Source organism: Pleurodeles waltl, chromosome 11 (assembly GCF_031143425.1).
Source record: "Pleurodeles waltl isolate 20211129_DDA chromosome 11, aPleWal1.hap1.20221129, whole genome shotgun sequence".
Taxonomy (NCBI): Eukaryota; Metazoa; Chordata; class Amphibia; order Caudata; family Salamandridae; genus Pleurodeles; species Pleurodeles waltl.
Window position 1 is genome coordinate 740,802,265 of NC_090450.1, and position 27,775 is coordinate 740,830,039.

At 42.1% G+C, this 27,775-nt stretch overlaps 2 protein-coding genes across 3 annotated transcripts in view; one reads left to right on the plus strand and one right to left on the minus strand.

Moving 5' to 3' along the window:
- The window catches only part of SLC35E4 (solute carrier family 35 member E4), a 99,373-nt gene extending 76,309 nt beyond the window's left edge, over window positions 1-23,064 (plus strand). The window contains exon 2 of the mRNA XM_069214460.1: window positions 16,566-23,064. Within this exon, the coding sequence (XP_069070561.1) occupies window positions 16,566-16,996 (431 nt within the window). The 3' untranslated portion in view covers window positions 16,997-23,064. The remainder of the gene's footprint in view (window positions 1-16,565) is intronic.
- Window positions 22,909-27,775, minus strand: part of TCN2 (transcobalamin 2) — a 112,206-nt gene continuing 107,339 nt past the window's right edge. For both annotated transcript variants that reach the window (XM_069214458.1, XM_069214457.1), the window contains exon 10: window positions 22,909-27,163. In XM_069214458.1, the coding sequence (XP_069070559.1) occupies window positions 27,102-27,163 (62 nt within the window). In that variant the 3' untranslated portion in view covers window positions 22,909-27,101. The remainder of the gene's footprint in view (window positions 27,164-27,775) is intronic.

Below are 27,775 nucleotides of genomic sequence, written 5' to 3' on the forward strand. Positions count from 1 at the left end.
CCGTTTGCCTTTGGTTCGTATAGCGAAAGGTGTTTTGTTGGTAAGATAACATTCTAATGGGTTAGCATTGGTAACAAAGTGGCATAATGGTATGGGTACAGGGAGATAGGGGTAGCAGTAACAAATGTGGGTGAGGCAAAGGTATTAGGATATGTTGGTATTGGCATGATAATATAAATGGTAGACTTAGAGGAACTAGGATAAAGGTAAAGGCAAAGGTACTTGGGTATAGACATAGTAGAAGTAGGAGGGCAGTAAAGCTGTAGAAGCACTAGGGTAAATATAAATACTAGGATTCGGACAGGAATAGAAATACTATGGTATTGGTAGGGTGGCAGAGAAATAGTGGGAGTAGAGGTGCTAGGCATAGGTATGGGTAGGGGGCAGGGTGAAGAAAAAAACATTAAAGGGAGAGCGAGGACCTGCTGCGATATAGGCACGGTAATGAAGTGGCGGGGAGAGAATCCGGAGTACAGAGAGAGTAGATAGAAACATGGTCGACTGTGTGCTTCCCTCCATAAAAGAGAAGTAAGGGAACTTATATGATCCTGGTAGAAAACAAACTACAGGGAACATTTTGGGCTTGAAGGACTTCCAACAGGATGGATTTGACACACAGGGAATATCACGCATTTGAAAATATTTTTTGAGGAAACAAGTTTGTAAAGACGTTTCTTCAGAAGAGATTTACTTGAAGGGGTTTTTCTCCACAAACAGCTACCACCGTAGAAAGAAGGTCCACTGGTAGGAAAGGAAGGCCTTGAAGAAGGAGGTGCCAGCATTTGTCTGATCTTTAACAGAGATAGGAGGATGTAGCCTAGAACAGACCTTTGGGGAATCCCATAGTGTAGAAGAAAAGAGAAGTAAGAGTTTCCATCTCAAGTAACTGAATTAGCACAAGAAAAAATACATAAATGTTACCCGTGCAGGGCAGTCCCTGAAAAACTTAAAGCAGAGATACGAAAGCACAGGATAGAGTAATAAATCATACCAAAAGTGCTCCCTGATTCACTGTTGTTTCAGATTAGCTTTATTTAATAACATGTTTAGTGTTTACTGATACTCATTTTAAGAATTTCAGAGCACTGTGGCACCACAGAGAATTACAAGAGGTATTCATGTAACCTTTTAGACCCATTTTTAGGTGGAGGCTGGGACAGCTCATGTGCTGCATACGTTCTCACTTGCAAAACATATTGTTTACAATAAAGGGCTTGTAGCTCACCCATTGCTAACCGTTTGTTCGCTTCCACGTCACTTTTCTTTGCTGTCTACTAATTGGCCGCGCAGGCCAAGTATCACTTGTGCTGCTTTCTGTAGAGCATGGGCCAAACACAGATTAATTCAATTTAATTAGTGCTTATCCGCTGTTTGTGCTGTGATTGAGGTATTAGTTCCTCTTCTCATTCCCCCTTGTGCATGGTATTTATTTCTCCCACCCATCCTTCCTGTTGCTGCCTGCGTCTGGTGCTCCTTTCCTCCTCCCCTGCCACCTCCCTCATTTTGCTTTTCCCATATTCCTTCCTTCTGCTGTCCATTATTCTTACTCCCTCCCCTCCCACGTGTTACTTTTCCTCTTTCCCATTGTTGCTGCTCCCATCCTCCTCCCCTGTGCCTCCTTTGTGTTGGTTCATCTCGCCACTTTTTTTTAACATATAATATATACATGCTGCTGTGCAACATAGCTTATAAAAAGCACTATGACGTGGTCAATGCTGGCCACTCAATAGCGCTTTCTTTCTTGACCTTAAGCCATGCTGCACAGCAGCTTGAGCTGCTGTGCAACGTGTCTAAAAAAACTGACAAAGCTAATAGATCTCGCAAAGGTGAGACCTATTGTCCTTGCCAATTCTTTCTTTTAAATGTAAACAGAAGTTTACAGAGACAGCCCAGTATAAAGCAAGAAATGGAGACTGCACAGCAAGCCAGTGCCTCTGAAAGAAAGGTAGGGCCCAGGCTGTGAGGTATGCAAGTCTGTCATTTTCCGATGTGTCAGGTGCAAATCTGCCCAAGCCCTGTTTACCTTTCAGGCTTCCTCTTTTATATGACACTTTATAAGTACAGACTCTATTTATTTAAACCTTTTGGAATGTGAAAACCACGCTTATAAATCTATGTGTCAAATCCTGTTTGCTTGCAAAGTACACCGTTTTCGTGCTTAACTTTTAGGGTAGCGAGGGAGAGCAGTCAGAGGCGGCTTCTGGTATAATGGGGAGCAAGAGCTGAGAACTCAACATTCGAACAAGGGAAACAATAATCGTGCTGCCCAGCCCAGTGCTTATCTCGGTAAAAAGCAAGTACTTACATAACACAGCACATTGGAGCTCAGCAATGGAGGTTCAGTCCAACAACAATTTCTAGGATGTGTTTTTACAGTCTATCACACACTCTCCCAACTCCAGGAGATTCTCTAGTGTCTGTGGACATCTTCCCAAGTGTAGGCAGAGGCATAGCTCTGTCACAGGTGTCTTCTTCTAGGTTTCTACTCCAGCAGAGTATTTTGTTGTGTAGTTCAAAATTTCAAACCCAGAATAGGATTGTTTCAGTCAGTGTTCCCATATGGTCTGTGTATCTAGCTCAGTTGTTCACGTGTGAGGCCTCGTTCCTTGGTCGCATTGCTACTCTGTTGTGGTTACTGGGGAGCATTCTCCCATCCAGCACATTCAGTGGCAGTTCCACTGACACAGGATCATGACAGCGGCTCGGACCTTGGGCCACGGCCAGTGTGAGGTGCCTGTTTGGCTGGCACTCCTCCTTTGCAGATGTTGCCTTGGGGCTGAGATCTGAAAAGTGCTCCTTGTGGGCAGTTGTAGGCTCTGGCTGACCCATATGGATTGCTTGTCTGGCAAGTGTAGCCTCTGTACCAGGATGAGGCTATTGCTTCAGTGGTGATGGCAGTTCCTGTACTGGGTTTACTTGGAGTTGGGCATAGATCAGCACCAGGCCTTCAGGCATTGCAGGGGTGCCTACAGCATGCGGATACTTATCAGGCTTGATTTCTGCACATGGCCCTCTGCAGGGACAATGATGGGAGACTGGAAGATCTCTCACTAATCAGGTCAGCAACCTCTGCATGTTCCACAAGCCAGGAACTCCAAATGACTCCTCCTGTTGAACAGTTTCTCCTCCTGCAATGACAAGCACTGTCCTTCCCTCAGTAAGAAGGTATGGAGACCTCTAGGTGCTGTGCAGACTTTCAGCTTGTCCAGTATGTTGTGCAGGCTCCAGGTGAAGTCCCCTAACCTCTGGTAGACTGGCTATCATGCAAACACCAGCTCTGGTCTCACAGTAGTTCTTTGAGTACTCTGCAGAACACTTGCTTCCTTGGTCATGAAAAACTTAGAACTGGAACAAAGCTTGATGGGGTGGTTTGAATTTTCCAGAAATGGGTTGCAGATTCACTGTCTAAGTTTTTGGAACCAGTTTGGTGCAGTAATCTTTTGATTGTAATTTTCTGGCTGTTCCTCAGCCTTTGTGCAAGGTGATGGCCCTCACAATAGGTTGACTGGTTTAAAGCAGGAGTACCCTAAACAAGGGCACAATGAAGTGTTGGATAAAGAGCTGTCATCAGCCTTCCTAAAGCAGTAATCAGAGACAGACATGAGGGCGTGCACTGCCTAGAATGTTCTGCACCTTGAAAAACAGAAAGTGTAGTCCCATTCCTCACCTCTACAATCTACAAAATGTCAGTGCTCATGAAAAACTAATCAGCAGCATTTTGGTAACAACGTCTTCATTGAATTTATAAATGAAACTCTGTCTCCATCCTCCCTCACTTCAGTGCTGGGATAACCACTCTCCAGCCACCCAAATGCAATTCATGTGCTTTCACTGTCTGAAAAGGCTCCACCTTTTAATGTTCCAAATCAGGGGCCATCCAAAATGGATCTCATTGGTCCTAGTATTCAGACCCATATCAGCCACAAAATCCTACTGCTGTACATTTTCTACACACTCACTGTGCATACGTGGACTCCATGTGCACATAGAATATCAGCATGAGCTTCTGGGGTTGACATAAAAGCAGAACCTGCAGGAGAGGGGTCAGTAAACTCTTCCCCAGTTGACACAAAGTAAAAGGTCTGCTTGCACTTCTGATTCACAAATGCTTGATAGGCTGCCACCACAGCTTGACACGATTCATCCTGGACATGGACAATATTCCTAAGCCTGTTATGAGGGCTCTTTTCGTGCACCCCTTCAGGTCTCAAAACAGATTCTGTACCTTGCATTACAAGGGATATGCCTACACCTTTCTGCACATGCTACATATGCATGATGCTGGGGCAAAAATAAAAATGCAGGATACCTGTTTGACATACACTTGGGCACTCAGGGCAAGGGTACACACCTGTTTATCATGCAATGGATAGTTCCGTCCCATAAGTAAGTATGTATACACGGGGTTTTTATTAAGCGCAAACCAAGCCAGAAGCAGCATAGTACCTAAGCCAAATACAACAATCAAAGGATAACGGATGATAATTAAAAAAGGAAGAGTTTTAGGAGAGAAAGAGGACTGTCTTTCACATCCACAAGTGTGTTTTCAGCTCTTTCCTGAACTGAAGGGGGGCTGGACCTGATGGAGGCAGTGAGGTAGTTTCAGAATTTGAGGTTCACATGGAGAGGGCCTGATTCCTGTTTTTTTCATTTTTACGATATTTTTTTCTCCAGGTTTTCTTCTGTTTGTGAGTGAGTTGAGAGCCATTGGAGATGGTGAGCTTGTTGTCGCGATAGACAGGGGTGCCTGTTGTGATGGCATTGATAATAAAGCAGCTGGCCTTATGATTTTGCAATGTATGCATTGTGTTACATCAAAGACACACACATCACAGTGGCAACAGTGCATAGTCAATAAACTTGAGATGATTTTCTATGCAATGCTTCTTGTGGTGCAGCGGTGGAGTGGTGTGTGTGTGTGTGTGCGCCTGTGTCTATAGGACAAAGACGTTTCTGATAATAAATTCGCTTTACATACGAAATGCATGATTTACACTAATGGATGACATATGCCAGTCAAGGAAGTCAACATATTTAGTTAGGATGCTGCAATTGTGCTGCTGTGGTGCTGCTGAGACGCACCTTTGTATGACTTAGAGCTCTAACTTTGACTTGTGTGTCTGGGGCCACCTAATCAGCCAGGTCTGTAATATATCGACTCTCCATAATTTAAACATAAACCTTTCAAACTCAGCATTTTCTTGTGGGCTATAGTATTGTATTTGTATTACATGCATAGAAGGCTGTGGCAGCCATCTTGCAATCAGCCCCTCACCAATGTTATGCAAAGATTCTGTGTACATCCTGCATTCTAACATGAACCGAGAATCGTTTTCCTTTGTCAATAGCACGTAAATCTGACTGATCAAGACATGCTCAAGCTCGGTGTAGCAGCGACAGAATATAGCTTAACACCTGATGAGCAGCTGGAAGGTCTGGTTCAGCCACATGCCAAGTTGAATCTGCCTCCGCCCCAATGGTTTTCAGAGACAGCAACTTGTCAAATCTTTGAGTCAGAACCCGAGCTGGTCCCTGTGGTGGGGAATGGGAAGGTCCGAGATACGGTATTGTGGAGTGCTGGTGGGGGGCTGGGGTGGGGCGAGGGGGAGTAGGCGGGGGATACTGAGGTGAGATAAATTCTGTTGTAAGTCAGCAATCTTGCAACCCATTGCACCCTCGCAAGTACGTTGTTACTTACTTTTTTGCCCTCCATTTTGTTGTCCGAGTTACTGTGTTTCAACATTTGCAAAAACATAACTAGCATTGGCATGCACTTTAAGTTATTTCAGGCGCTACTGTGTAAGTCAGAGGAGTACTCTACTCACTGCAGTTCCAATGGTCATTGCTGCCATCATCCTTTTGATGTCCATAATGGGTTATTGTTATTTGGACACTGTGATACAGACCTCTTCTGGGTCGCACTTGAGCATGAATAGGAACATAAAGTCCATACCTTCAACGTCTACAGTCTGTCCTTGAAGTCACTAGGAAACTACTTTTGTTGACCTCGTGAGCAGAATGTTTTTGATGTCATTATCATCAAACCTTCAATATAAAGAACGGATCAGTGTCATTAGTGTGGCTGTTCACCTGATGCAGAAGATGGCTAATGAATGAATAAACCAATATCTACAACATCAAGAATAGATCATTGAAGTATTCGTGAAATATCCAACTGTTGACCTCATGCACAGCATCATTGTCCATTCAACAGCACAAATGGGTCCTTGAAGTCACTGTTAAGCTCTTCCAGAGGATGGCCATTGGATGTTATTGTAATGATGATGCCTCAAACTGGGTGCTGGTGAAGAAGGAGTTCCTCTATCTAGTGAGCTCCTCACCAGTTGAGCATCGCTGGTGGCCCCATTCCCCATTTTCACCACTGCTGGTGCACGTTGTTCCCACCCCCGCTCCCGAGCTCTCTGATGCAGCTCTAATATGGAATAGAATGTAGTGAGCAATGTGGCATTCCTTCTGCTGCTTCCACAGGGGTACCCGCTCAACAGGAACAACATACTAGCTTTGCTGGATTGTGAGGTCAGCATATGAGAAACAAACAGCTTTCATCACTAGAAGCCTGGAAGGCCCCTGTCCACTGCCATAATAAGAAACAAAATCATTTGAACTACAAGGCCAGATGCAGCCTTTTAAAGGGCTACAAATCAGCCCATCAGCATTCTGCAGGAGGCGGCCATCTTCTCCCTGAGTGGATCCGACCAATTAGACCGCTCTATTCATTCATTTTCTCTTTTAATAATGTGCGCCATATGATCTAGATTGTTTATCGTTTCTGATATGCTTTATGTGTAACATGCAGATACGTTTTCTCATGTAAACTGTGTATAACGTTTAAATTACTTCTGCAAACTGTTTGCATGCAGGTTAAAACTGTTCTCGTGAAAAGCTCTCTGACAACCATTAAATCTTGTACGTACTGTAGAAAACTGCAAAATAAGTGAGTTAAATCTGTAATTATTCAGTGTTAAAATTAAGAACTCCTATTTCGGTTCTAATAAAAGGGCAGCACATGGGACTGGAAATCCAAGAGCGGGGTAATTGATATGAAATACATTGGTATTGTTGCATGGCCTACTGTACTTATGCATGAAGTGTGCACAAAGGGTTGGCAACAGGTGCACTGTTTTTTGTAGGCCATCTTTCGAGAGCCAAGAAGAAACACAAATATGGCTCCTTAGTCCAGACTAAGCGACATTGCCTGCATCGCAGTGACTGGTATGTTTCTGCAGTCAAGTGCTTGCCTTGAGAGCGTGTGTATGCTCTGGAAGTTTCCAGAAGTTCAGTCTGAAGAACTAATCAATTTCAGTCTGAGGCTAAGTTAGCAGATCGCAGGCATGGTGTCTTCGAACCCTCGTTCAACTATCTTGGGCAGAGGAGAAAAAGGTTCAGCTACTACATGGGCCCCTCCAGGAAGGTGAACCAGAACCTAAGTGGCAAAAGGGCTAGACAGTCATTGATTAAGTCTGCACATCTTTCAGGCAGATTTCTGGCGACAATCATGGCCCCACGATCCTATGCTCATGGGATGCATGGCATAGGAGATGAAGAGAAGTCAAATGAACCTGCACCCAATGTTATTTGGACAGGCATGAATTTAGTGGCATGCTGTGGGATACCACTGCTAGTGCTACCACAGCTAGAGAATAAGGTAGGGCCATGAGGGATCCTGTCCACTAACCAGGGGTGGGCCCTACTCCAGTCAATTCAATATTCAGAACATTTCTGAAAAAGATTCAATTTAACTCTGTTCCAGGTGAACTTTCAAGGGCCATGGAATGGATGGACTCCACACCAGTGCTTGTGTTACTGTACTGCCCTACTGTTGTCTACCACTCCAAAGTAGGTGTAGGACCCCTCCTGTTTTTATCCACCTATTGAGAATCACCTATGTGTTTCCATTGCTATTTCGAATAGCTGAGGAGTGTGTATATGGTTCTGATTGCTTAAATCATGTTACTTCTGTGGTAATGGGTAAATAAACATATTTAATTTTATGTGTTTATTTATTTATAATTTGTCTTTTTTTTTTTTACATGAACCAGGCGAAGTGCGCCTTGAAGTGCTATAGAGGGAAAGCAATTTGCATTGCGTGTAATATACAGATGAGTTATGTGGAAAAAGTCACACAAACAACAAATAAGATAAGTTATATATTTCTGAGCATGGCATCCAGACTACTGAAAAAGAGTTGTTTTTTAACCTGAAAGTGATTCATGTAAAGAGAGTTTTCTGGCCACTGAAGACTTTTTTCGGCCACATACTACATATATACACCCTGTCAAAGGTACGAGAGTGACAGAGTTTCCAGAATGTACTTCATACATTTAACCAAGGATTTGTGCCCACTCTTGTGCTGGTTAACATCAACACTTGTCACGTCACCTGAGGAATAGTGCAGTAATTAGATAAAATGCCCCTGATCCTCTGCCTATCCCTTCTAGGCCTACAGATTCACATCTGGTCCATCCACAATCCTCTTTTGTTTTATGACAACACTAGACTAATGTTATGCTGATTTTTCTGCTTTACGACTCGGATTCTTGAATTGTTTAACCACTTCTTTGTATCATTGGCTGTTCGATCAATAAATAGATCCCCCCTCCAAGGATCAAAATCACATTCTACAACTACTAAATCAGATTCAATCAAATAATATCTCTAGTAATCATTTGGCGGTACTGATGTTTTTCCCTGACATCTCATACATCTTCGAAATGAAAGAGTTGCAGAACTTTATTTTTCGAGTCGTACTTCCTCACATGTTTTCTCTCTGTTTTAAAGAATCAGATACTGCCTTCAATTCATATTAGGGAGAAAGGGTTTCTCTTCTTTCATGCTCTCATATTTTATCCTGCATTGAATAACTTCTCGTCGGTCTCATAGTTTCTGCTGTTTACACTCCTCAGTTGATCTATCCACCGCCTTTGGATATGTAATCCTGTTACTAGTATTTCTATATTATTTTGCCTCTTTCTGCTGTTTCCCTTTTCTCGCTCAGTTGCAGTTTGTCTTCTTTTGTATTGTACAAATCTGTCCATTGGCTTTCTGTTTCCCATGGCTCTTTACATATTCATTACCTATTCTTCAATTTGGAACATTCGCTCAACAATTAAATCCCTATTTTCTGTACCCTGCACGATTTCTCCTGTTTGTTTTCGTCCTCTCTTCTTGCAGCAAAGCTTTGGAATCCTCTACCCTTCTGTGTCTGCCCTGCACACCATTTAGCCTCAGTTCCAACCTTTCCGCCATGTTGGTTATATAAATTCTAAAATAAATAAGTGATAACATACTTTATATAAATTTTTATAATGCATTGCAATGCTGGTTTAAGTTTTGAATAATGCTTGAGTGGAAAGTAAACTCCTGATTGTTTCAATAGATGAAATTAAGGAAATTAAAACTCTGTCAGAAAGAGTGAAAAGTTCATAACTGTCATTTAAATTGAAAGAAGAGGAAGGAGAAAAACAGCCACAGAGTTATCTTTTCTTTTCTAAACGTTTTTGATTATTTAACGCTCATAGGTTTGTTCATCGATGTTAGGAGTAGAAGCAGTTATTTTCCAGTTTTGTCCTGGCATCCCCCCTGATATCTGAGGTCTCAGTAGTCATGAAGGCAGCAGAAGGGACAGGACAAGGGGTCAATGACGCTGTTATGTCCTCCGGCACTAAAAGGAGCCACTTGCGTTTCCCCTGACATGTTAGTGATTCTGAGTTTATGCTTTTATCGAAAATAGCAAGACTCTTTTTTCCATCGCGCGAGTTGCAGGAGGTTATGATTCCTTTATGTGATGTTTTAGTTTTTAAAAGACTCAATTGACTTCTGCTACTCCAGATTTGGCTACACTGTTTTGCATATTGGGGCCCATATTTACAAGGAGCTTGCGCTGTCGCTGCGTCATTTTTTTTGACACGGCGCATGCTTCTGAGCCATATCTACAAGGCCAGACAAAGCCCCTTTGTGTGGCTTTACATGGCCTTGTAGATCTGGAGTAAGGCAATACAGTGTAAGTCGCTGCGTTGCCTTACTATGCGTCAGGGAGGTGTTTCCATGGGTGTTGCGTGGGTGTTCCCACCCAACATCCATGGATTTTGACGCATTTCCAGATTTTGGTGGCGTAAGACTGACGCAATGGGTAGTAATATCTTTATTTCTCCCAGTTTTTGCTTTTTCTGCAGCACATACAGAAAGAGGAAATCTCCTCCATTGATTGTTTTTGTGCAGGAAGATGTCCCTTCATGCACAAAAACAATCCTCCTCACAACGCAGGCACCCTTGCACCATGGTGCAAGGCTGCCTGCACTGACGCATGGCAACAAATTTGTTCGCCACCACAGGGGGAGAGGACAGAAATGCAATGTATCTTGTACATACAGCGTATTTCTGCCCTTTCCCGGTGGTGCAGGGCGGTGCAGTAAGGGACTTGTTGCACCGCCCTGCGCCACAGGACCTTCTAAATATGGCCCTTGGTGTTTAAAGGTTACCTAATATACAGCATTGACATGCAGCTGGAGAAGTAGTACACCTGTATATTTATTTAGGGCATCTGTTCAGCTCACCATAAATCAATATCACACTTTATTGTGGACTGTGCCACAGTTGCCTAGTGCCAGCCAAGGTTCAGTTGTCACGCAGCTAGACAGGACCATTCTTGTTTGTTCAGCACACAGAAGCATGAGGTATGCACGCATGCTAGAATCGAAAAACAGTATTATACTTTATAGGGGAGCTTGCACCACCTCTCGTTGAAATGAAGATAAACCTACATCTACGACTTAACATGGGGATTCGGTTTAAAAGGCTGGTAATAGTTGTTGTTCGGAGCCATCCTATTTTCCAGGAAGAAATTCGGGTAAAAAACCAGCAAGTCCATAAAGAAGGAATGAAAGGTATGTAGTCTTCAAAGGGCTATTGTGACAGGAATCATGTTGGTTATGGGAATATGCTTTTTGGGCGCATTGTGAAAGCACAGTACATAAGTATAGCACAAACTTAGCTGGATAAGACCAGAGCGCTGACTGTGGGGTGAGGATCCTAACATACGATTCATGATTGTCTACAGTGAGGAATAGTGTTTGGGGGACAAATGTTTCCTATAGTGGAGGGAGTTAGTGTTGTTGGAGAGTGATGTCTTCACTTTCTTTTCAGAAAAGGAATGGTAAGAGCTATTCGGATGTGGATCAGGATGTTGTTTTAGAACCTCAGTGCACTGATGGAGTAGGCCTGTCTCCTTGGGTTTTCCTTTTTTTGCATTTCCTTGTTTTTAGTCTAGAGATATCCTTGGCTCCTGGTGTTCCATGGTCTACGTCAGATCGTTATTTGCTTAGCCAGGTAAGCAGTGGTGCCATTTCTGGTGACCTTAAGTGTGATTCATCTAATTTTGAAGATGATGTAAAATTCAAGGTAGAACCAGTGTAGTTGCTTCATTATTGGGGTGTTGTGGTCAAATATCTTTCAGGTCTTTCGAGAGAAACGTGCTGCAGGGTTCATGATGCTGTTCTGGGTGGGCAATATATTGATGGGGAGGCCAGTGAGCAGTGCATTGCCTGCATAAAAGTGAGAGGGATCTAAGACCTTTACTTGTTCTAGAGGGAAGGAGGGAACTGTTCTGTCTTGGTTTTCTTGGTGATGTATTTCTCGATGGAAAGATGTTTGTGGCCGTTGAATCCAAATGACTTTGGGTTGGCTGTTAGACGTGGAGCGTGTGAGGGTATTCTGATGGTGTAGTATAAAATAGCATGGGGTGGTCACTGCAATGTTTATATGGAAGATTCGGGGTGAATGTTTAGTGGAGAATCATTGTGAGAGAGCTTGTCCTGCCATTGACCTACACCTATTGGGAGGGCCAAGGCATCACACAATGTCTCAAAATAATTCGTAGTCCTAACTCTTAGATAAAGAATCGATTGGAGGCCAAGCTAACAGTTTTCTTTCTCTTCGAGAAATCACTATTAATCAAGATATCCTTATTCAGAGGTGTTGCGTGCACCTGATGAGTCAGAATTCATGTGTACAATAAACCAATTTATGAAGCGATCTGGTTGTGCTTTAATTATTACAACTAGGCTGTTCACTGTGATGAGTTTTAATTGTATCTTATGGTAATGGTATAGTGTGCCAGGAATTATGTTTGTCTTTTCTTGTCTGATCTTGCCCAGGTCTTTTTGTGAAAATTATTGTTAATAAAATCATTTAGTATTCTATAGTGTGATAAGCATGAGAGGACAGCTCTCAAAAAAGTTTAAAACGTATTTGTGTAGTTTCACTCTTACATATGGAGTACAACTCTGAATTCGTAGATTACTGTAGCAGTTTTCTGGAAGCTGTGTCAGTCATTGTTGCTCTCCAGAAGTTCTTAAACATACAAATAATTTCGCTTCACCTTTATGCATACTGCGATTGAACTTTAAAACAACTATTTTACTCTCTCAGGAAAATGTGCTTTTCCAATTCCCACACTGGGAACAGATTTACTTCTGCCATTCAAGGGGGTATATCTGACTGTATGCATGGACTGTGCTTTGCAAAGGTTTGTGAATACCCACAAACTCACAAGCGTGTGGGTGTTTAAATACTCTAAAAACAACCTCCATCCTAGAACGCCAGTACCCAGCCCCTCTCGGTATATTTGCTCAATTGTGATAGTACAACATAGTAGGTAAATATTTCACTGGAAAAAGAGATTATGCACTTGAAAATTCATGTTTTGTAAACACGTACATTTAATTTACTTAGATGTGCAAAATGGTTTTAGAATCAGCCCTTCCAATACTATGTTAGCAGTTTTGATTTATGCTTACTATTATCTTTACATGTTACAGTGAGTTTAGTGATGAGGTAAGTTGCATATTTGTATTCATATGTTTCTCCCTAACCCTTTCTGAGAACAGACATTTTAATAGTCAAATGCCTTAAGGAATTTATCTGACATTTATCCAGGGGCTTAACTTGGTAAATAAGATATATCGCCCGCAATAGCCTAGTACAAGGTGGAGAAGCGTCAGCTAATGGAACTATTGAGAGAGAGTCACCAAGGGCCTAACTGGGGCCGGTGGTTGCAGGTCGGTTCCAAAAACACTCTTTTTGGGGGGAATTGACACTTATTTTTCTTCATCAGACTTTCACCCAGTGCAAGAGAGACAAGCATTTTCAATGCAACGGGTATCGCGTTTGCTCATGTTAGAGCTGATCGCGTTGTAAACTCCTAACCCGACTTTTCATCTATCGGCAAAAGTGCTTTTATGTACGTAACCCGAAAAAGTGAAATTAACTGTGTAAAGCGATCGACTTCTGCCAAGCGAAATCACGCTAGGAAAATAGAGAAAAAGTAGTCCACGATCTGACAGAAAACAGCGAGCCTCGCATGTTTTCTGTACTTGGTCGCTGCGCTCCAGGAGGGCTAACCACCGGAAAAGGCATGACGTATGCATGCCTTCCACTAATGAAAGCAAGCAGATTTTACTAGGCAAGCCCACGAAGCAATGAAACACACTGATGTGACGTCGACAGGGCTCCGAGCGCTTTTCTAGTAACTAAAGCGTCTCGCTGCGATACGCAAGCGCGAGCGCATGCAACGCAGGCTCGACCCTAAAAAAAATACAAAAGGGGAAAAGAAGGGTGGAAAAACAGTGGCACAGAAATGAAGCAGAAATTAAAAGGAACCAGAAAATGAACTAAAGGGAGTGTCTGGTAGTGGATGAAAGAAGCCTGAGGTGGAATCAAGGCTACACACTCTTTGTATACAGCACTCATAGCATTTGATAGAGCCAGTCGCAGTTTTCTGAGTAAACCTGTGCCCTAGCAGGTAGGGCCAGATTTAATGGAGAATTACAGTGTACAGCGATGCACCAAATTTGGCAGCGTCGTGCATTGTCATTTTCAAAACACAGGGATGCGCTGTAATTACTAGAATACAGTGCACCCCTGTGTTTCCCCCTGCACCTGTGCTAAATTTGATGCTGTGTGCCAACACAGCCACCCTTGCACCATCGTACAAGGATGGCTGCGTTGAGGGGGAGATTGTTTTTGTGCAGGAAGGAATGCCTTCCTGCACAAAAAAATCTTAAATGGCTATGTGCACTTTCTATGTATGCTGCAAAATGCAGCACACATAGAAAGAGCAAAAAATCAAACAGAAAAGTAAGCATTTCTCCCTGTTCTGCCACTCTAACGTCACCCATGGGGTGGCATTAGATTTTGGCACTGCCGCAGGTGTACGAAAACTTGTAAATCTGTGGCAGTGTCAAAATGCAATGGGTGTTGCTGTGGCACACCCATTGCACGCCCCTTCCACGCAAGGTGCTGCGTGTGAAAGGGCCATATTTACAAGGTGGTGTTAAGTCACAAAAAGTGGCTTAACGCCACCTTGTAAATACGGCGCATGGCATAGCGCCATGGGAGCATTATGAAAAGTGATGTTCCAGTGGCGCTAGGGCCTCTTAAATATGTCCCTCAATATTTTACAATGTATGTGCGGGCATGGTCCCAAGGTCTTGCATGTTTGCTGAACAGGTAATTCAGCCTTCAACAAAGCAGTGCTCCACAGTACTACACTAGTCACCTTGAATTTGATCTCGTTGGGAGTCATGGCAGATCTAAAGGAATGTGTGCAGATTTACCACATTGTAAGAACTCAATGGGCAAAGCTGACCACATCTTGTGAAGAGCATGAAAAGGCCTACAGGCGATGAAGACAATAAATAGTAGGTGAGCAAACCATGACACGCGCCACTCAGTATGGTACTAATCATAAGTCCTAGCTTTTAAACAATCGTGACAATTGTTACAAAATACAGATTTATTAGTTTGTTCCAATATAGATGTAGTCACTACCAAAATGCATGGGATGTGTTCATATGGCAGAGGCTACTTTGCTAGAGATTGACAACTTTGAGATCTTTGAAGAACACCATTTAAAGCAATGCAAGAATGGACAGAGTTGTAGGGACTTGTGCATTATCAGGATACTGAGGTCAGTGATTTCATAGGTGACATACTATTTATAGTCCATAAGTCTTCAATAACCTGGTACCCGGAGGTTCGAACACACAGGTTCGCCAATATGGTCTAGACGTAACCCTCCCATATGCACTTAACATCACATGAAGAACAACAGCGCAGACGGCTTAAGTGCTAATAGATATGAACTGTTTGATTATTCCTACCTGTGTTTTTAGAGTACAAGGGGCCATATTTACAAGGCCCATGGCGCAGGGCAGCACAGCAAGTGCCTTGCTGCGCCACTGGGAAAGGGCAGAAATGCGCCTATCCTACAAGATACATCGCATTTCTGTCCTCTCCCCCTGTGCTGGCACACAAATTGCTGCCATGCACCTATGCAGGCACCCTTGCACCATGGTGAAAGAGTGCCTGCGTTGTGGGGATGATTGGGTTTGTGCAGGTTGCGCCACATTCCTGCACAAAGACAATCAATGGAGGCTATTTCCTCCTTCCAGGTGTGTTGCAAAAATTTGTAAGTCTGGGAATGCGTCCAAATTCATGGATGTTGCCTGGGAACACCCACGGAAATGCCTTCCTGACACAAAATAAGGCAACGCAGCAACTTGGGCTGCGTTGCCTTACTCCATATCTACAAGGCAATGAAAAACCATACAAAGTGGCTTTGCGTGGCCTTGTAGATATGGGTGAGCAGCCTGCGCTGGCGGTGCATCACAGAAATTGACGCACCGGAGGAGTAGGCCGCTTGTAAATATGGCCCATAGTCTTTAGTGTGCTTCTAGCCATTTTTCCAGACATGGGCCTGGGAGATCTTACACTGTGACTGGTTGTTTTTTCTGAAATGTCCCCTTCAACATCCTGCGTCCTAAGCACTACTAACCTGTGGATTAGAATATGAGAAAAGCAAAAATGTTACAGTGCTGTTTTTTTGGGGTACTCTGAATCCAATACAGGACTCTGTGCTCTCAGGGCTTTGTCAACTCCTCGAAGTCCAAGCTGGACATTGAGGCCACACAAACACTAGTAAAACGGAGTCTTTGTTCATCACTTGTTACGAGCATGTTACCTATGTAACTATCGAAGCGCCATTCATTCTTCCGAAGTCTTTCCCGTCTACATCCTTCTTATACCCAACCAATACCCATATACTAACTAGATTAGACCTTTTACGTATGTAAGACATATAAGGCAGAGCTCCCACACTGGGGGTTAGCAAAAAGGGACTAGTGTGTGAAATGTGTACGTGGTGCACTGGGTCTTCTTTATTCACAACCAGACAGGCTCTGACTTTACAACACCTGTGAGAGGTATGCCAAAGCAGAAGTATGTTTTAAGCAAATGTATAAACCCATTCATGTAACTCACCCACTGATGCAGGTATGCCACACTCTACTAGGAAGTGCACGATGGTGACTCCATATTTGTTTGGGATTAGCTCTTACTGAGTTGAGAGACAGAAATACATTTTTAAAAGTAAAGTATTGCAAACATTACAGTGAATATTGTCCCTAGGGAAATGTTTATTGAATTTGAATTGCTGTAGGTGATTTAGAGAGTTGTGATAACATCTCTTTTGCACATTTTCTTTGCAGGTAGCATTCTAAAGGAAGAAAAAATAAACTCTGTAACTTTGCTCTATCTGATGTCCATCCCCAGCTTCTTCATCCTCTTCCTTGCAGCAGCATTCCTGGAGCTCGGCAAGGCATGGGACATCCCACCACATTGTGACAACAGGCTCTGGCTCTTCATCCTCCTCAGCTGCTTCGGGTCAGTCCTCTACAACCTGGCCAACATTCAGGTCATTGCACTGACATCTGCTGTCACCATCCATATATTGGGAAACCTAAACTTGGTTGTCAATCTTATCCTGTCAAGGGTTCTCTTTGGTGGAGTGTTGACATTATCCAGCTACGTGGGCATCGGCCTCGCCCTGGCAGGGGTGCTCATCTATCAACACTGCGACTTTCTGAGCAGCTCCTGGGCTTCGTGGAGGTCGAAGGACCAACAACACAAAATTGACTAAGTTCTTGGTTATCCATATTTCATAGCTATCCTAAAGACATCAAACCACGTGCTGAAACGACACAATGCTATGGGTTTTCTCACATAATTAGCACTCGTTTAGCAGAAGGAACAGAGCAGACTATGTTTTATTATCATATAAAGCAATACAGGCCATGCAAAAACCGAAAGTGGTTTCATTAGCCTGTTTCTTCAAACTAACTCAACATCTGCTTACATTGCACAGCAAGTTGAAGACAATGTCTGCCTAACCAGCTTCTCTGAAGCACAAATACAACAAAGTAATTTTAATAAAACTATTTGAAACCAATCAAGCCCGAATACAGATAATGCCCCAAACTGGTGAGAGGCACTACAAGATATAGATCCTGTGTTATATAAGTAAGCATACCTCAGCACTCACAAATGAATCTTCTTCAAGTCATTTGAGAGTGTCTTTCTTCCCCAAGAAAAGCTGGGACACGAAGTCGGATGCACTTTAATACCGGTCGTTTTCATAACTAAAGAAGATGTAATGTATTTGTTGTCATGTTACCACATGCATTGCATAGTCACAAGATGCAGGGAGTGGCCCATCGACAAAATATGGCTTGCCAAACCTGTTATACAGAAAGAGTTGCTTTACTGCATGTTGTTTTTGTTTCAGAATCTACCTTTCTCAAATATATAGGTTATTATTCGGAGTCCGAGAGATAGGCTTTGTTTCCAGGGTACAATGAGGAATCCAAACACATATGGGTTCTTAGTGGATGGGACGAGGCGGTGCAGCAATATTTCTTAAGCAGCATCAAAGAGTGGTCTGAGGGATGTGAATTTATAGAACTCTGTGAAGGCTAATTCCTCACTGTTCACAAAAGATCAATTTGTTGTCGATAGCGGACATATTCTCAGGGAGACACTTCCATTGCTATTGCCTGATTAGCTGGAGACCCTTGCCACCATGACTGAATACTTTAAAGCTATGGACAACAACGAACATTTTGCAACATGGTATAAGTTCACTGGATATCAAGTTGGTACTTAGAAGATATAAAGAGTATAATCCTTAGTCTTTTGTGGATGCTTCACAAGGCTTAGAAGCCATCACAGTTGCCGTCTAGAAGGCCGTGTAGTAGGCTGAATTTGGGAAGCGTGGGTTACCACATGTTGGTGAAGGAAATCAGTCCTTAAGCAATAATTTGGACCTCATGGAGTTTCCATGAACTATTTCGGTGACCTAGGTGACATTCAGCAGGGTAGCTCACTTTACACGATATGAGTGGGACAAAACAGTGGATAGGTCTCAGTTGATACATTTATTTTACAACACAGAGTTTATGAACTGTTAGAGAAAGAGATTCATAAAACATGTAATCAAGGCTTTGCACTCTTTGATGGATGTAATGTGAGAAGCTTCAATCATAGCGGCTGGCCTAAGAACTGAGACCTAAAATGGTATTTGGAAGCTTCATAAGAGTAGTTTTTAAGCACCATTAAATTTAGGTTTGCTTAGGACAGACATTCCATCACATGAAGTTTGCTCTGTGACACATTGCTAGGCAATCTATGTGGTACACTGTCATTAGCCTTAACGGGTGTGACCATACAAGCAGCACTTGAGTAGGCCAAAGTAAATATTCAGAAGACCATAGTGAGCAATGAGTAACTACACCGGGATCATTAGCTGGGAAAAACATGGGAGAGGGTGTTATTCTTTGCACCCTGTCAATGCTAAAAGACTCGAACCATCCAGGTGCATCACCCACAGCTACTGCTACAGTTTGGAAAAGCTTTGGCTATGCAATAAACCACAGTGTTGGAAGCAAAAGAGAAACCCCATCAGCCACCAAAAAGAACATGTTTTAGATCCGTCAGCCTTTGCATATTCCCACTATCTCAGGTCCATTTCCATCACTGTGAACTTTTTGTAGCACTTCACTAGATGTTATGTTCACTTTCCTCCATGATCCACTGTTCATGACCGGAACGGAACACATCTGTGTTAGCTCAACGGCTATAACCACTTTCAGAGATTTTGCTCACTAAAGCCATGACATCAACAAAAACGGAAGTAGAAGAGAGGCCGCACTATAGGGTAAAGACACATCCACTGTGCAGGGCTAAACTCTAGGACTAAAGGTTAATTACTTAAAAGCAACTTTGGCATAGGATCAAGGCAGGATCCTATTCCCTTGAAATGTACACTTTTGTAGCAATGCCAACAGACGCCGGAGGGTTTAACAGAAGAGTTTCTGAATGACTGACTTGCTAAATGTTCTATCTAAATATGCAAAGTAATCGTTAGTAAATAAGTAGCTTTATTTTTGTTGGTAATGGCAAAAGTTCAGCATTCATGAATTAAGTAATTGGTGCTGTTTGGTTTCTTGTACATTAGATTAGAAGACAGTCATAATTAGGTTACTTTGAAAAATGGTAACAGAGAACACAACAGTTGTAACCATCTTGAAATAAACACACTACGCAGGCTCCAAAGAGTTGTTAAATGGCTAAGGGAGAAGCATGAGCTAGTATGTGAAAAATAAGTATTTGTTGAAATTCCCAACACTAGATGGGCTGATGTTTTTTGGTAAGGTTCAAGTGTAGAACCTCAGCCACTCACTTCTTCACAGTTCTTTGGTGAAGGACTTCCCAGAACATACCATGTTTTCTGTAGAGAGGCTGAGGTGGGCAAGGAATAGCTCCCCAGGAATCCCGGAGACAAGCAGAGAGATTAATGGGAGGGATGCAAGATAGTCCCTTCCTCTAAGGTCCTTCCTCTGGGAGACGGGGATGTTTTCTCTCTGACAAGAATCAGGTTTAGTGGGGCCATGTTGCAGTCACCAGAATAACGTGCATCAAAGGCTGTCCTTGTTATTTTGCACGACACCTACAAACAAAGAGATAAGAAAAGGCATACAATTGTGTTCTTATCCAATTCAGTATCAGACTGTCATCTTGGGACACAGGATTCATGACTGGGTGGTATGACAGCATCTTTAGTTCTGTTTGGTCCCCAATGTTTGGTTATCAATGGCTGGGTCGGGTATTAGATATGGAGTTGAGAACTTCTTGGTGATGTTTCTATTCATTTAGATGAAGGCAGACTCCACAGTTTCACTGCCAGTCGGCAGAGCTGTGAGACATGAGTGCACCCTTTCTTCTTCACATAGAATTGCTAAGGGATAGAACCTTGGGGAGAAGCTGAGTCTTCCCCAGAATTCCCTACTCATGGACTGGGAGGTCAAGCCTGAAGGTATAGCAGCAGCTGGCAGCCTGGAGTGAAGGGCGTTTCTGCATTCTAAAGAGGATGATAATCTGCCTACTACTCAACGTATGACACTCAGTTATTTGGCTGTGCCTGTATACAGTTTGTACTGCTGGGAACCCTGCCAGTGCTTCAATTCTGAAGATTCAGGACTGCCTGCTTTACATGTGGAGAGGCTGGTATCCATGCTCCTGGCAGCTGAGTCATTGGTTATTGAGCACATCAGATAATACTTGTTGGATTTCTTGTCTTGATGGGGCATAATCCTTTGCTCTTCTTGCTCCCAGTCTGCAAACAATCAGGGATATTCTCAAAAGTAACTTACACTTGTGAGTGACATAGATGTGTACGTTTAGTCTTACACTTTTAAGAAACGTTACTACTTTTTGCTGTTCACCATTTATGAGTGGAAAGTTACTCAAAAGTGTAGACTTGCATGATTCCACCGGGAGGGGAGCCAGATTTACAAGTGTAAGTTACTACTGCTCAGGAGTGGCCAACCACTGATACTGCAACAAATTCCCATTAAAAGTAATGGAGACAGAAACTTAAAATAGATATCAGTAGGAAATGCTGTTAAATTAAATTATGTTATTTAAAACAGTTAAAAATATACATTTAATTTCATGTTAAAAATAATCTAAAAATAAAACTTATTTTAACAAATTTTAATAAGCTTCTTTGAATTTAAATATTGATGTAACTGAGATGGTTAATAGGGCAATGAAGCTATGCCGGGAGTGGTCTACAAGGAGGTGGGGATGGACGAGGGTGTAAAACAGATGGAGGAAGGAAGGGGGTGATATGCACCATTTAATTTTTGTGGGTGGTGATGGGACAATGTAATTGCACCATCTGAATATCCTTACACCACCCCACCCACTGAACACGATGTATTATTGTTTTCTTGACATGTTGTTGTGTGCTGCTGATCTGCGAGATAGTCTCAATGCTGGGTACAGTTGAAAATTACGTGCTCTGTATTAGGTTGCTTTCGATCATAAAATAATAAATAATTATTTTATAAAAATGCAACTTTTTTATTAAAATGTTAAATTACTTTCAATTCTATACATTACTTGTAATAATTAATATATATTCAAATTATTATTATATTTTTTTTACTTTAGATGGGATTTCTTTATTAATATTTAAATAAATATTTAAAACAAAATTCATTTATTAGTGCTGAAGCAATTTTTATTTTGATCTACGTTTAAAATAAATATATAAAATTAATTTATATTTAACAAAATATTTTTACTATTTCTTTCAAATTTCATCAACATTTCACATTTTCTCTGTTCTTTACCACAAAGACCTCTCTGTCCAGGCAAATAATCATGCAGTCTCCTTGAGGGTGGTGACTACAGCAGGGCTGGAGACTCGAGTGCAACTTCATGTCACACTACGATCCAGTAAGGGAGCACGAAGTGTGGCTACACACAGTCATGAAGAGTAAGCTGCTTACTTCTAGGTTGGAGAGGTCTTTCAACAAGATCTCTCCTAGCATTCAAATAAAGATTTGGGTGATGCATTCTCCGTGCCTGGGCACCTGCCTATGCCTCAGGTTTTAGTGGAAGTGAGTGTGCACCACTAGGATCCCTGGGAAGGTGGCCCTCTTTGCTTCCTCTTGAGCCAAGACTTCTTGCCAACTCAATGGCCTTCCCAGTGCCCATAACAAGTAGGAAACTAACACAGGCCACAGATTAGGAGGAAGAGAAGTCGACACTGTACCTGCATCATAGCTTTCATTAATGATATAAAAAGTAAACATATTATGACGAATGGGTACTGAAAATAAAATCAAAAGAATCACAATCAGAAAAAACAACCTGCTCACCCATCAGTCATTGTGCTTTGAAAGTACTGCTGTTTCAAAGACGTTCAAGTTGCCACATTTGCAAAAAAATATAATGGGGAGAAGATACATGTATTAAAATTTTTTATTGTTTACAATTTGAACTTGAGTGAAGTATCCAACTTTCTTGTATAATTCGGGTAAAACATATTTTGTTTACAAAATTCCACTTTGCTTTGCCATGTTGCACTAGGCTGTCCAATTCCCCCACCTCAACACTGAAATAATTTCCAAGACAGAGCTTTCGTGTCACAACATAACGCATTCTAGGTGTCGTACTGTTGGTTTGCTTTCTTTGAACTAATTTGACTAACATAGAATTATTTGGAGGTCAAAGGTCCAGAACGTTAAACTGTATCTGGAATGAGATGGCTGCCTGTATTACGGTGAGCAACATGGAGTCACCGTGGGCTGAAAAAACAAGATATTTTATACCTCGGGGCATATTTCAAAACAGAATAAAAATTAAATTTCTTTCATTTTCACCGTTTATAAAGATGTCTCATGTTTGTGGGAAACACAAATAATTGATGCAGCAAACTTGTATTAACAATGGAAGTTTCATCTGCTACCAGCTAAAAACGATGGTTACTGTACCAGTAGAAGTGTATAAGACAGCATGGCAACCCCATTACAATATGTTGTACCCTATTTCTAATTGCCAAACTCAGGGACTGGAAGCACACCCCATATTAATGTAAAATCTACAAAACCTTCTAGTGCTGCATGGAGGTCTAAATAACAACCTTACAGTGAAAATATATTGAAAAAGAGATCAATTGTAGTGAGAAGTAAAACCAATAATCAATGTATTTGCACATGTTCAGTTTATTCTCGTTCTCTTCAGTTTTTAGGCTTGTTCAATTGCTCTAACACATTGAGGATTTGGTTAAAAGTCATACAACAAATTAACTTAATCCTACCTGATTATATTTTTAGTTTGCAATAAACACGTTTTGACATTTATGGTTTAATCAATCGTTTATTATATATTTTCATTTGTCTAAATCACCTTGTATTTGCAGTGCATTTACGGAACACGTATTTCAATATTGCAAAGGTAAAACGAAAGTTAAAACAGTACAAAGGTCCCAAAGGTCAATCTTTAAGTGGTGGTTTTCAGCCGAGATGTGGCATGCAGGGGAAGTTCACATTTACATTAAGGAAGCCATTCTAAGTACTGTGCAAATTGAAACTACTACTTAAGTCATAGGTATTTGTATTGTGTTGTTTCCTAAAAGAAGCCACATCAAAATTACAACAGCCACATTCAGCTTTACATATACAAAATGGATTTTCGCCACATCAGACTCATGGCCTCATTTGCAGGGTGGAGGATGTCCGGCTGCGCAGTGCCTCTTGGTTGGTAAGAGGTTGGCGCCCAGCAGAGATTTTGATCCAACAGTGAGAGTGGAGTTCATTTTTTAGCTAGATCCCCTTCTTTCTCAAGTTACTTTCGGGTAAATGGCCCCAGCTTTTTTTTCAAGTGACACATACCTACTGTCATTTAAGAAAATCAAGGAAACCTCAATTCTTCAAGGTGAATGTCATGAACATTGGCATCAGTAGGCTGAATACTGTACAGGGTTCTCTTTGGAACACCAGACGGGAGCTGAATGGGAACAGTGATCAGTGAAGAGACCTCCACTTTGGCAGGAGGAGGAAAACCATATCAGAGAAATTGTAAGAGGTACATCTCCTTTCTATGTATGCATGACAGAGCTTATCCTACAGTATGAGTGAATGATGGCAGACAATGGACAACCTGGATACTCAACCTGGCTTATAGCACTGTCATGTTGATGGACACAATTGTTGTTCACAAAAGATTCAACACTTCTTTGAAAGTGGCTTCAGGTATGTTTCATTTTTTCCTTCTTGCCTTTATGTAACCCATTTAATTCCAGTCTTATGAATCTTTATTAAGAGAGATTTTATATTTTCCCCCGCATCAGCATCCTTTTATTCTGTTGGAAGGTGAGCTGCTTCTCCACAAACTAGACTTACACAGCAGTTGTTGCGCCCCACCTGCTTTAATGATATATTCTGATCCAGAATGACAGTCAACACACTACACCTATGAATCAAGCATTGCCCGTAGTCTATCAAAGTTAATGTTGTTGAAGGTAATGCCTGTTTTATTATGAAAAGATCAACCACATATGACAAATCTTCACAACTGGCACTCAAGAATATCACAGCTCGACTATTACCTCTTTTCCACAAATGCTCCCACCGGACCCAGGAGGTGTGTTGGGTCTACTATGCAGCCTACTATGCAGCCTAGAGTAGGTATTGAAACTTAACTTTGCTGTAGTAGACAACTGAACTTTAGAATGAAAGGTTTTTCAAAGACTGTTGTGAGCAAAACTTCAGTTATGCACGGGTGGTCTATTTATAAATGTGAAGAAAAGCACAAGGTTTCCCAGGGGGACAACGGTCAATCGGTGACATAAAAGGGTATTTACACAGAAAAGCAATAATAAATTACTTATTTTCTATTAGATCTAGTAGACCAACAGTCTCCTGGTCTCTTAAGCTCCTGCATCAAGACTGCTTTCTAGTCTCTCAAACCTATAAATGGTGTTAGAAGCCTCCCACCTGTGACATGCGCATTATCGGACCCATCCCACAACTTCACAGGAAGAGAAATCACCTAATCTCAAACCCCAGGGCTATTACAGGAAGTAACAGCACGTGAACCTTGTCCATGCTTGTATGCAAAGAAGTGACATAATTCAAGGTAACAAAAACCTAAAATCATGTGCAACAGCAAATCAATAAGGTTAACGAAATGTTACAAATGGATAGTACTCTACTTTTGATGCCACGCATAATATAACTAATTTGCTGCCAATGTTTTCCTCAAATGCTCAATGCAGGTCCCAATACGGATCTTTAGCCTCTAATGCACTGCACGTTTAACATTTATACGTTTAACGTAAAACGGCAATTGCAGCCTATGCTTGCATACAGACATGTGTAACTAAGAAGCCCAGCGCAGCCACCTCCACAGGCACGTGTCTCCCCAAGTCTAGGAATGGCTTCAAATGCTCATAGTCTCCTTTGCATGCAGATATAGCTTCAAATGCCCAGTGTAGTCTTCTCCCTTACACTGGCCTCTTTTGCCTTTAAGTGAAGGGCTCTTTAATGTGGACCATAATGATTATGGCCAAGGTGGTGACACACACCTCTTGGGCCCACCCTCCAGCTCTGCCCCACTTCTAGCTGTGGTGGACGAGAATGCACACCTTCATGGAGTATCAATGCACTGGAGACTCTCTTAAATGGAATTACTATTGGTGGCCCTCAGAGGATGTCACGATGGGCCTCCATTTTCCATTTTTGTTAATCAAGCTTTTTTTTTTCAAAAGCTTTTTCTCCCCATGATTTGTCTGTCGGAGCAATTGCTCCCAAAGTTCACCTTCTGTAAACCCTTAGTACCAACTAGGAGGATCAGAACATGCTACAGCAGGAAAAAATAGGTGGAAGTTTCCAGCTACTTAGCAGCCTCCTATTTTTTGCTTTGTGGTAATGGGAGGACCATGATGAGGGTCGAATCTGCAAACCTTTGTCTATGATAGAGCTGCCCAAGACTCCAAAGACAAGAGTCAAATAGGTTGCATTAAGACAACCAAGAGACAAGTCGGGGATAACAGCTCCTACCATTGCAACTGCAAATGGTGTCCACGGCTTAGGCCATTGTTCGGCATCTATGATGCACAGCAAAATGTACAGCTATTCCCATTTCCGATTTTCCAACCCAGATACAGCAGTGTGTCATTGGCATATTGCTTAACTGGCACAGGGAGGTTACTTAGAGACATCAATACAACATTAAAGATGACTACACGCAAGGAGTGATTTAGCTCAGATCAGTCCCAGCAGCAAGACCATAGGCAACCTAACATGAGCTACTAATTGCACATGTACAGGGCAGGTACAGGGCTTTAATGACAGAGTTTACTCAAATCCTCACACCACTGTTAGATCAGGCTAAAGTTTTGCATCCTGAATAACCCTAGATCAATTCAAGTAAGTACTGAAAGGTGAACACGCAGGGCACCATGGGTGGATCTCCGGCCTACACACAAATCAAGTCACTCTGGCACTTGCATTGTCAATCCTGAACTTGTATTGTTTACTGGCATGTACTGGCATGTACACATTTGTTTGCATATAATTAATAAACTAACCTGCAGGATAAGGGCTATTTTGTGACTGCACCTCTGATCACCACCTAATGTTATTTTGGCCTCTTCCGTGTATCACTTCTTTTTTCTGTGCACACTCTTTAACTGAAAACAACGGAGACCGCAGCAGGATTTTTTAATGAATTAATACAAAATGGAGTGTGGCATCTGACAGGGACGTTAATAAGTACAAAGGACAGTGGGCAAACATGAAATCTCTGGTCAATATTCTGAGGCCCATATAAATCTGAAACAACTGCTGTCAGTGGGAGAAACAAGTTCTTATAAATAGTATACTATTATAAAAGGCTGAAGCCTCGATCATAAGAGTCGTCTTTGCGTCAGGACTTTGGTAGGGGACTATTAAATGTGAAAAGAGCTTTTGCCTTGCAAGAGGAATATATTGCTTGGGAGTGAGATAGGTGTGCAAAAGATAAGGAGTTGTCACCACGAGCCTAAATAGTAGTATTCCAAATCAGATCATCTTTGATATGTGTTTTGCACCAGGCTTCTTCGCTTTTGTTTAAAAGAGAACTCCATAATTTGCTTGTCCATTTGCTGTGAGGTTTGGTGACACCGAAACAATAGACAAAAATAATTCACACATAATAGAGTACAGATTTCGCTTTTGGAGAACCATTACCCTTTACGGACGTGAGACGCCTTTCTGCTTCTTTTAGGCATGTAATTCTTAGGCCTCTCTGGCTGGTTAGAAAAACAGGAGAACAACAAAGAGAGCACTTCTCTTGTAGGGAGGGGGTGAAGGGTTTAACTTTGGCGTTATCCTCTTTGAGGTTCTGGCCAGCTGTTACCACTTTGTCAATCTTAGAATGATGGTCTCGCCCTCTTGGGGTCTGTAGTCAGCAATACCTATGGGGAAAAGAGACATTAAGTGAGAATTCTAACCCATTTACAGTCCATAACCCTCTGTGTGCAAGGGCAGCCCAAGCTGGGAGATGCTTAGCCAAGGCTGTAAGCATAGAGCATGATTAAGTTATACATGTAACCAAGGTGGAACAGTGGAGCGCAATGTGAGATGCATACCTTTTTCTGTACAAGTTTATAGCATGCTGCAGCACACATAGCATGCTGCCTCATACATAATAACTCTGCATGCTGGGGGCTCATGCTCTTCTGTGTGCAACCACAGGACACATTAGGGTGATAAACAACCTTCTGTGTGCAAGAACAGAGCATCCTGAGAGGTATGTACCCATATTTGTGTAAGGATATTCTGTGTTGGGTGATACATACCTTCTGGGAGCAGGATTACAGCATGCTTGGGAATACATATGTCTTTGTGTACAAGGCTGGAACATTCAGAGGGAAACTCTAAGCGCCCAGCCTGTAGCCAATAGACATCCAAGTTTGCTTTAGTGGGCACCATCCAGTGGTGCTGTAGATTCATGTGCTCTATATGCTCCCGTCATCTGGTATTGGACCCGGGAGTTTGCAACTTGTTTTGCTTCTAAGACGTTTGAG